This window comes from Sapajus apella, unplaced genomic scaffold (assembly GCF_009761245.1).
Source record: "Sapajus apella isolate SASKATOON/1434 unplaced genomic scaffold, GSC_monkey_1.0 scaffold58, whole genome shotgun sequence".
Lineage (NCBI taxonomy): Eukaryota > Metazoa > Chordata > Mammalia > Primates > Cebidae > Sapajus > Sapajus apella.
Window position 1 is genome coordinate 3,794,293 of NW_022436998.1, and position 11,177 is coordinate 3,805,469.

An 11,177-nucleotide genomic window follows, 5' to 3' on the forward strand; every position below is an offset into this window, starting at 1 on the left:
ATTTTTATTAGTAGTAACAATTATTAAGATTGAGAGTCAGGATAAGAAAGGCCTTTGGAAATGATAGGTAAAAATATAGAACTCAGAATATGAGAATTAGAATGTAAATAATAGAATTGCGTAAATAATGTCTAGTTTAGAATACCGAAGGTTGTTTTGTTTCATTTTATTTAACTCTTGAAACTTAGATCTTTCGTTTAATTTTTATTTTTCGGATGGTTAAGTATGTGAAAGGAAAGAAGAAAAACTTGGTTAATTTTGTATATTGTACACACTGAAAGCAAAATACGAGATTTATATTTCATGCTACAGGACCGCTTCCATCATTCATGGAGGTGGGGGGCGGGGAGAGAGACGGGGCGGCGGTGAGAAGTCTCCCAGTGTGAGAGAAATCTGGGAGGGGCGTAGAAGGGGAGACCTCTTCTGTTCCATTGGTACCCCGTTCATTCACAGGGAGCCGGCTAATCCCCTATGCAGTCGTTCCCTCTACCCTAATAAGGCTTTGGCGCCTCTCCCAGAACTCGGTAAGTTTAAAGTGTAGTAAAACGCATTTTTCCGAGGAATCATCTGAAATGATTTTGTAGATAATTTATTGGACTTTGGAGAAGGGAGAAAATGAAGGAAGGGGTAGGGGGGCAATTATCATGCATGGTTTTGCTATCGTACTTGCAAGGGGAAGAAAATCTCAATGCATACATGGTTTCAAAGTGATTATTTAGATAGTAAGCAGTTTCCCCAGGAGAGTTCCTTAGAGGGTCCCCTGGTAGGCTGCAGCTTCCAGAAAGTCTGCGGAAGGGGAGTTGGCAGGTGCAAGTGTCTGGGCGAAGTGCTGCGCCTAGCTCAGTTGGTGGAGGTCTCTACCTCCGTCCGCAGGTTCAGGGACGGCTCCTTGCCTGGCGCTGCCCCGACTGACGCGGTTGGAGAAGACCGGAGCGCGGAAACCAAGGAGCATGAGTCCTCCGAGGCTGCGAGCGTCGCTGTCGCCATCGCTGCTGCTGCTGCTGAGTGGTTGCCACTTCGCGGCTGCAAGGAGGGAGAAGGGGGCAGCTGGCAACGTGGTGGAGCCGGTCCCCGGGCCCGTGGGCGGCTCCTCGGGTCGCTTCCTCAGCCCGGAACAGCACGCGTGCAGCTGGCAACTCTTGCTGCCCGCCCCGGGTGCTACAGCCGGCAGTGAGCTCGCGCTGCGCTGCCAGAGCCCTGACGGGGCGCGCCACTGGTGCGCCTACCGCGGGGAGCCGGAGCGCTGCGCCGCCTACGCCGCTCGTCGCTCGCACTTCTGGAAGCAGGTGCTGGGCAGGCTGCGTAAGAAGCGGAGGCCCTGTCACGACCCCGCGCCGCTCCAGGCCCGCTTCTGCGCGGGCAAGAAGGGCCACAGGGCCGAGCTGCAGCTAGAACCCCGCGCGTTCCCGCCCGCACGCCCCACCGCCGCGGGATTCGCCGGGAAGCCCAAGCCCGGGGCCGGGAGCCGGGGACGGCCTCGGGAGCGTGCACCCGGCGCTGCTGCCAGGACACCGTTTCCCCAAAGCGCACCGCCCAAAGGAAAGCCCTCTGAGAGGAATACCAAAGGGGGCAAGAGAAAGGCGGCCTCGGTCCCCGACGAGGAGCGACCCTTGGGGACCGGACCCGACCCCAACGGGCTGGACGGGAACGCGGAGCTCACGGAGACCTACTGCGCTGAGAGGTGGCACTCCCTCTGCAACTTCTTTGTCAATTTCTGGAACGGCTGAGGCTGCCTGCCAGCCCAGGGAGGGACGAGGGGGAAGGCGTGGGGAAAGGAAAGAAGCTAAGAGCAGCTTATACCAGGGGGTACCATGATAGAGAGGAGTCCAGGTTCTAGAATGGGGCAGGGCAGGGTGAGGGTGGGGTGCTTGGGATGAGAGTGTAAGGGGTATGGAGAATCTCTGGGATAGCAGATAAATTAAAAATTTTGAAGAGACTCAGTCCTGACTAAGAGCAGGAAAAATAATGGAAACAGAAATAGGCGTACCTTAAATGTGCAAAACCCGAGACGGGGGAAAGAAATCGATGCAGAGTGAGGCTAAGAATAAGGGAGAGATAGAATGACTAAAGTGATGTGAGTCCCACGTGGGGAGGGGGATGCAATGTTTATTTTTTAACATTTCTGTTAAATGCAACCATATAAGAAATTGACAACCTGAGCCAGTTTGAATCAATGTCTTCTCACCTAATCAGCTAACAAGACTACAGACTTTCTATTGTTTTTCCTTGAGATGGAGTCTTGCTCTGTTGCCCAGGCTAGAGTGCAGTGGTGCAATCCCGTCTCACCGCAACCTCTGCTCCCCGCAAGGTTCAAGCGATTCTCCTGCCTCAGCCTCCCGAGTAGCTGGGATTACAGGCACCTGCCACCGCACCTGTATTTTTAGTAGAGACTGGGTTTCACCATGTTGGTCAGGCTGGTCTGGAACTCCTGACCTCGTGATCCACCCACCTCACCCTCCCAAAATGCTGAGATAACAGGTGTGAGCCACCGTGCCCGGCCCAGGACCTGCAGATGTTTTTCCCCTTTCTGAATTGGTAGGAACTTGGATGCCACGTGGTGGATGTCACAGATAACCTCTATAGGGACAGAAGCCTCACAGGTGGAAACTGGCTCCAAGGGAAGATTTTCAGAATGATTGCCTTTCCATTCTTTTAGAAGGGCCACTTTTTTTTTTTTTTTCCTAAGACAAGGTCTGGCTTGCCCAGGCTGGAGTGCAGTGGCTATTCACAGATGCAATCATAGGCACTGCAGTCTCCAACTCCTGGCCTCAAGGGATCCTCACATCTTAGCCTCCAGAATAGCGGGGAATAGCTGGGACTACAAACATGCACCACTGCACATGGCTTAGAAGTGCTACTTTATTTTTATTTTTGAGACAGGGAGTCTTGTGTTGTCCGGTCTGAAGTGCAGTGGTGCAATTATGGCTCACTGCAGCCTTGACATTCCAGTCTCAAGTGATCCTCCTGCCTCAGCCTCCAGAGTAGCTCTGACTACAGGGGTGTGCCACTAGAAATGCTACTTTTTAACGAAATGACTCATGTTCTGGAACTTTCCCATTAACCTTCTGTATTCAGAAGTGAATTATGGATGTTGAGTACTCCAGTAAAAAGTATTCTTTTTATATTTGATGATATTTTTTAAAAGAGCTAAAATGTAAGCATGTGTCTCAGAGTCATTCTGATCATTATGGAAGTTGTATCTCTCTGTTTTATGTAACTAATTGTTAATGTATTTCATTTTTAGTGTGATGTAATGATGGACTGTGTATGTTTAGGTGCTCAATAAAAACTGTATAGTTAGATTTAAAGAACTGGCAAGACAATGGAAATTCTACCTGCATTTGATCTACTTCCAAGTACACCTTGAATTAAGTTCTTAAACACATTCTTGAATTGCTGGCAAAAGACAGAAACTAAGAAGTCACATAAAGCAAGAGTCACAAGCTGGCAGCCACTGAACACTATCATTATTCTATTTGATTTGCACCCTGGCTCTCTTTCTTTCCCTACCTTCCTCCCATCCACTGTTGAATCTGTGGATGGAAAGCCCATGGATATGGAGGGGCAACTACATATATATACATAAAAGTGTTGCAACCACTTATTTGGGAGCTTGAAGTTAAATCTTCATGGTCATTCTCTTCTTAAGAAGGTGAGATGGCTTTATTCTGAACATTTTGGTCCTCCATTTGAAACATACCATTGCATACCACATTAAAACAACAACTTCATAGTCCCTGTACCCTAATCATCTATGATCTCAAGAACACAAAATTTGTTCAAAAGAAATCAAAGTTAAATTCAAATTCTTCAAATAAGAGTAAATCATTACTTTATTTTTTTTTAATTCTACAAGTTACATATAGTGGCAGACTATATGTAAGAATATATTTACTTACATGATCTCTGCCTCCTGGTATTCTCACCTCTGTGTATTCTCCTCTCTTTGATTATGAGCAGGGCCTGTGAATTGCTTTTAATCAACAGAATGCAACAAATGTGACAGAATGGCACTTCTGTAATTACATCACGTAATGTAACTTCTATCTTGCTAGCTGACTCTTGACTCCTTTGCTGACTTTGGTTAAATAAAAATGGCTTCCCCATGTGGAGAAGCCCACACAGCAAGGGACTGAAGACAGACTGGAGGGGACAGGCAGCAGGGAACTGAATCCTGCTAACAACTGTGAAGTTGGAAGTAGAGCCTTCCCCAGATGAGCCTTAGAAGAGCCCCTAGTCTACTTTAATTACAGCCTTGTGTGAGAGCCTGAAGCAGAGAATCCAGGTAAGCTTTGCCTGACCCACCATGTGTGAGATAACGAATATGTGTTGGTTTAAGCTGCTAAGTTTGTAGCCATTTGTTATGCAGCAATAGACAACTAACATACATACATAAAATAACTTTATTTTATTATGAACATATCTGCAAGACAAATTCTCATACTTGGATTTTGTGGATTAAAGGATACATGCATTTAGGAAGATACTGCTAAATTGTCCTCCATAACACTGTATTGATTAAAACTCCCATGAAAGCATTTTCATCAAACATTTAAAAAATATAAATTTATAAAGGGTAAAATGTAAAAATCCCTCTGCTTCTCATTCTCTCTCCTCCCTCTCTTTTTTATAGAAGTAACCACTGACTGCTACAATTTGGTGTAAACCATTAGTTTGTTGTTTAATCTCTTGATGTGAGAGATATTCAGACAAATTTTCTGTGGTCTATGACTGATCTTCTTAACCAAGGGTATATGTAAAAGTTCAGACTTTTATACAATTGCACAATTGCAATTTACATATGTGTATATGTACAATTATATATATATTTACATATACAAATATGTGATTTTTTCCCTTTTTTGCACAAATGGATTTATACTATACATATTTTACAATTTTCTTTTTCTTTTTTTGAGACAGAGACTTGCACTGTCACCCAGGCTGGAGTGCAGTGTCATGATCTTGGCTCACTACAATCTCCTTCTCCTGGGTTCAAGGAATTCTTGTGCCTTAGCTTCCCAAGTAGCTGGAATTACATGAGCATGCCACCACCCCCAGCTAATTTTTTGTATTTTTAGTAGAGATGGGGTTTTGCCATGTTGGCCAGGCTGGTCTCAAACTCCTTATCTCAAGTGATCTGCCAATCTCGGCCTTCCAAAGTGCTGGGATTATAGATGTAAGCCACCATGTCTGGCCACAATTTGCTTTTTCACATCATAATATATTTTGGAGATCTTTCTAAATAGCTCATGTCAATATAAATATACCTCATTCTTTTTCATTAGTGCATGATACAAATTATGAACATAAAATAAGTATAGTTTTTTATAACTGTTTTAGCTGCATGGGAAATGATGAAAAAATTGAAATCACCTGAGTACTTTCACAACGTTTTGTTTTATTTTTATACTTCCTTAAATAGTAATTGTATTCATTTCTAGGTACTTTGTAACAAAGTGCCACAAGCAGGATAGCTTAAACTACATAAATGTATCGTCTCATAATTCTGGAGGCTAGAAGTCCAAATTAAGGTGGCAGCAGGATTGGTTTCTTCTGAGGGCTATAAAAGAGAATCTGTTCCAATTTTCACTCCTAGCTACTGGTGGTTTGCTGATAATATTTGACATTCCTTGGCTTGTAGATCTCTGCCTTCTTCATGTGGCATTCTTGTCTCCAAATTTCCCGTTTTTAAAAGGACATCAGTCCTGTTAGATTAGGATCCCCCTCTATTTCAGTATGACCTCATCTTAACTAATTATATCTTCTACAACCCTATTTCCAAATAAGGTTGTATTCTGAGGTACCAGGGGTTAGGACTTTCTTTGAATTTTTAGATTAAATTAAATTTTATTTTATTTTTGAGACAGGGTCTCACTCTGTTGCCCAGGCTGGACTGCAGTGGCGAAATCATGGCTCACTGTAGCCTCAGACTCCTGGGCACAGATGATCCTCTCACCTCAGCCTCCCGGGTAGCCAAGACTACAGGCACCCACCGCCACACCCAGCTAAATTTTTTCATATTTTTTGTAGAGACAGAATTTCACCACACTGCCCAGGCTGGTCTCAAACTCCTGTGCTCAAACAATCCTCCCACCTCAGCCTCCTAAAGTGCTGGGAATTACAGAGGTGAGCCACCAGGCTTGGCCTTTGTTTTAATTTTGAAGGGACACAATTCAACTTGTAACAGTAATAAAGCTGTCTGCCAATTACAAGTATCAATCCTTTCTTATTATACATAAACATATTCCCTTTCCTACAGATACTGTTTCCATTTTTTTCTTTCAATTTTATTTAACTGGTAAACGATGTCTGCTCTAAAAGAGTAGTGCAATTTGACTATAAATTTGCTTGGCAGACATGGGAAATGGCTAGTCACAATGAGGTGGGTATGCTGACAGTATTCCCTATGTTTTCAGCCCAGAAAGAAAATCTGTACAGCAATATTATTAGGCACACACAATGCCAACTTTCTAGCACATCTCATTGCCTGGGTACGCTATCACCTGAAAGATATATCTTAGTTTTCCACATTCTGCTGACTGAAAGAAAACTCTGGGTGAGTTCCAATCTTGCTATTCAACAGGACAAGTTTCAAGGCCAAAACAAGAGTCTCAGAAAAGGTCAAGCTGGAAGCAGCAGGGAGTCAGGCCAACCTGAGTGAAAATGAACAATGGAGGCTTTAGGGAAGAATCAATTTCCTTGCCCTTTCCAGCTTCTAGAGCCTGCCCACATTCCTTGGCCCTTGGTTTTCTTCCATCTCCAAAGCCAACAATCATCTCACTCCAACCTCTGCTTTTATCATCACATTTCCTTCTCTGACTCCCTCTTTCTTGCCTCCCCCTTTTTTTTTTTTTTTTTTTTTTTTACTTAAAAAGACACTTATAAATACACTGGGCCCATTCAAATAATCCATGATAATATTTCAGTCTCAAGATCAGTTGATTAGCATCCTTAATTCTACCTGCAACCTTAATTTCCCATTGAAATCTAATGCAATTGATCACAATATATTCACAGGTTCCGGTGATTAAGACGTCAACCCGGGGCGGGGGTGGGAGAGGTGGGGGTGGGGAGCGGGAGCATTATTCTGCTTACCACAAGTGGCTACGTCCAACAACATAAGCTCCAAAACAAAGAAAGGATAAAGAGTGACATTATATAGCGGGAGAAAGACCAATTCACAAAAAAGGCAACAATTCTAAATGTTAATGTACCTAACACTGCAACAAAATACATGGAGCAAAAACTGATAGAACCCGAAGGAGAAATAGATAAATTCACAATTATATCTGGAGATTTCAACCTTTCTTTTTCAGTAATAAATAGAACAAGAAGACAGAAAATCAGTAAGAATATAAAGACCTGAACAATACTATCAACAAACTTGACGTAATTGACATTCCTGGAATACTGTATCCTACAACATCAGACTACACATTTTCAAATATGCATGGCACATTCACCAACACAGACCATATTCTGGACCATAAAATGAATTGCAACGTATTTAATACAATTTAAATAATGCAAAGCATGTTCTCTGACCATAACGGATTTAAGATAGGAATCAATGAAAGGAAGAGATTCAGAAGTTTTCCAAATATTTAGAAATAAATTAACATACTTTTAGATAACCCATGGGTCAAAGAGGAAGTCATAAGGGAAATCAGAAAATATTTTGCACTGAAAAATTATTCTTCTGCCTAGAAGTTTGAAGATCCTCTTCTTTAGGTAGGATTTCATTGTTTGCTATGAGATGCTACTTTTCTTTGAAATACAATAGGGTTTTCAAAATGCAGGTACCCAGCCAATGAGGTCATGAAATCCATTTAGTGCATTTTTTAAAAAAAAGGACAAAAGAAAATAGAATATAGGCTGGGTGTGGTGGTTCATGCCTTTAACACCAGCTCTTTGGGAGGATGAGGTGGGCAGATCATGAAGTCATGTGTTTGAGGCCAGCTTGACCAACATGGTGAAATCACTTCTCTACTAAAAATACAAAAATTAGCCGGTGGGGTGGCGTGTGCCTGTAATCCCTGCTACTCAGGAGGCTGAGGCAAGAGAATTGCTTGAACCCTTGAGACGGAGGTTGCAGTGAGCCAAGATTGCACCACTGCACTCCACCCTGGGCAACAGAGCAAGACTCCGTCTCAAAAACAAAACAAAACAAACAAACAAACAAAAGAAAAAACAAAGAAAGAAAAGAAAAGATAAAATGTCGGTCTGGCATGGTGGCTCATGCCTGTAATTCCAGCACTTTGGAAGGCCGAGGCGGGCAGACCACTTGAAGCCAGGAATTCAAAACCAGCCTAGGCAATATGGCGAAACCCTGTATCTACAAAAAAAATTTTTTTAATTTTGCACTAAGTGAACATAGGACACATCAAAATCTTCTATTGTAGCTAAAGCATTACTTGGAGATAAATATAGAGCATTAAATGCTCATATTAGAGAAGGTAATAGCAGAGCTAGAACAGAAGCCAGCTCTCCCCAGGCTTTCTATGATAGAGCATTGCCAGTGCTTCAGGATGAGAGTTTCCTCATTACCCTTGGTGGTAAACTGCCAGTTATTCACCCCTGAGTGCATGCCACCTAGCCAGAGACATTTTCTTTTTTTCTCTTTCTTTCTTTCTCGCTTTCTCTCTTTCTCTCTCTTTCTTCTTTTCTTTCTTTCTTTCTTTCTTTCTTTCTTTCTTTTTTTCTTTCTTTCTTTCTTTCTTCCTTTCTCATTCTTTCTTTCTCTCTCTCTCTCCTCTCTCCTCTCTCTCTCTCTCTTTTGAGTCTTCTGGTCTAGCTCTGTCTTCAGGCTGGAGTGCAATGGCACTATCTCGGCTCACCACAATCTGTGCCTCCTGAGTAGCTGGGTTCAAGCAATTCTCCTGCCTCAGCCTCCTGAGTAGCTGGGATTACAGGCATGCGTCACCATGCCCACCTAATTTTTGCATTTTGAGTAGAGATGGGGTTTTGCCTGTTGGCCAGGCTAGTTTTGAACTCCTGACCTCAAGTGATCAGCCCACCTCAGCTTCCCAAAGTGCTGGGATTACAGGTGTGAGCCACCACAGCTGGCCTACTCTCTTTCTTCTTATCCCTTCTTATTACCTCCAAAGCACATGAATACTCTCAATTTTTAAAAAAATAAAGGCAAATCAAAGCAAAACAACCTCCTCCCTTCCTCCCTTCACTTCCCAGAAGATTGGAACATTTTGAAAACTCACCAGCCACAGTTGTTTCCTCTTCCCAGAGGAAAGAGGATATTTAGGACATCCTGTTTTTAATTCTCTTCCTCACACTATTAGTCTCAATCATGTGTTTCTTAGATATACAGTTTCTTGGATATACCATTTCTTAGATGGGTTTGAATGGTCCTGCGAAGCCCTGCTAAAATCCACAACATAAACCTTCAGGAAACTCTGGAGGATGAAACTACCTTGAGTAACTCTGAATGGATGGTACCTACAGTGTTAGAAAAAATGTTGGTGAAACGCCCAGAATGCGGTAGGATCTTAGCGTATGATCAGGGTACCTGTGCCTAATAGTAAGAAGGTGGCCTTAGGAAGCCTAGTTTCCTAAGTGAAGGCTGGAGAGCTGAAGTTATTTGCAAGTGGAACAATTAGCTTCATGGGACAAGCTGGTAGGATATAAAAAGGGAGGGGATAGCAGGGGCATCCCTGCATCCTCAAGTTCCCAGCAGCCTCAAAATTTGACTACTACTTAATAGTAAATTTGTTCCAAAGTGCAGAGGAGGCCCCCTCTTACAACAGCCATGCAGTTTTGTTTGCCATTAGTGTAATAAGAACAACAACAATGTGGTTTCAATAAATGATACCCATAGGATTTATGTGTCTTAACACAAATATTTAATTGTAGTGCTATGATTATTATACAACAATTATTTTAAAATATTTATTTTAAATAAATAAAACTATTTTTCTCTTTGTTTTTTTCTTTCTTTTTTTAACTATTATTTTGAGTTTAGGGGTACATGTGCAGGTTTGTTATACTTGTGTCACAGGGATTTGTTGTACAGATTGTTTCATCACCCAGATAGTAAACCTAGTACCCAATACTGATTTTTTATGATTTTTTCCCTCTTCCCACACTCTATACTTAAGTAGGCCCCAGTGTCTGCTGTTCCTGTTTCCATCATTTAACTCCCACTTACAGGTGAAAACATGCAGTATTTGGTTTTCTATTCCTGCATTAGTTTGCTAAGGATAATGGCCTCCAACTCCACCCACATCCCTGCAAAGGACATGATCTCACTCTTTTTTATGGCTGCATAGTATTCCATGGTATACATGTACCACATTTTATTTATCCAGTCTACCATTGACAGGCATTTAGATTCATTCCATTTATTTGCTATTGTGAATAGTGCTGCAATGAACATGTGTTTTTATGGTAGAAAAATTTATATTTCTTTGGATATATCCCCACTGATAGGATCGCTGGGTTGAATGTTAGTTTTCTTTCTAGCTCCTTGAGGAATTGCCATACTGCTTTCCACAATGGTTGAACTAATTTGCACTCTCACTAACAGTATTTGAGTATTCCGTTTACTCTGCAACCTTGCCAGGATCTGTTATTTTTTGACTTTTTAATAATTGCCAGTTTGACTGATATGAGATGGTATCTCATTGTGGCTTTCAATTGCATTTCTCTAATGATCAGTGATATCGAGCTTTTTTTTTATATGCTTGTTGGTTGTATGTGTGCCTTCTCATGAAAAGTATCTGTTCATGTCCTTTGTCCACTTTTTAATGTTTTTTTCTTGTAAATTTCTTTAAGTTCCTTTCAGATGCTGCATGTTAGACCTGTGTCAGATGCATAGCTTACAAATATTTTTTCCCATTCTGAAGGTTGTTGGTTTGTTGATAGTTTCTTTTGCTGTGCAGAAGCTGTTTAAATAGGTCCTATTTGTCAATTTTTGCCTTTTTGATGATTACTTTGGCTTCTTTGCCGTGAAATCGTTGCCAGTTCCTATGTCCAGAATGGTATTGCCTAGGATGTCCTCCAGGGTTTTAGAGTTTTGGGTTTTAAATTTAAGTCTTTAATCCATCTTGATTTTTGTATATGGGATAAGGAAAGGGTCCAGTTTCAATCTTCTGCATATGACTATCCAGTTACACCAGCACCATTTATTGAATAGGGAATTGTTTCCCCATTGCTTGTTT

At 42.0% G+C, this 11,177-nt stretch overlaps 1 protein-coding gene across 1 annotated transcript; it reads left to right on the top strand.

Moving 5' to 3' along the window:
* Nucleotides 1–580: 580 nt before the first annotated feature.
* On the top strand, nt 581–2,159 carry FGFBP3 (fibroblast growth factor binding protein 3). Its single transcript, XM_032245549.1, has one exon. It carries the CDS (start codon nt 951–953, stop codon nt 1,725–1,727), a length of 777 nt encoding a protein of 258 aa, XP_032101440.1. The 5' UTR covers nt 581–950; the 3' UTR covers nt 1,728–2,159.
* The last annotated feature ends 9,018 nt before the right edge of the window (nt 2,160–11,177 follow it).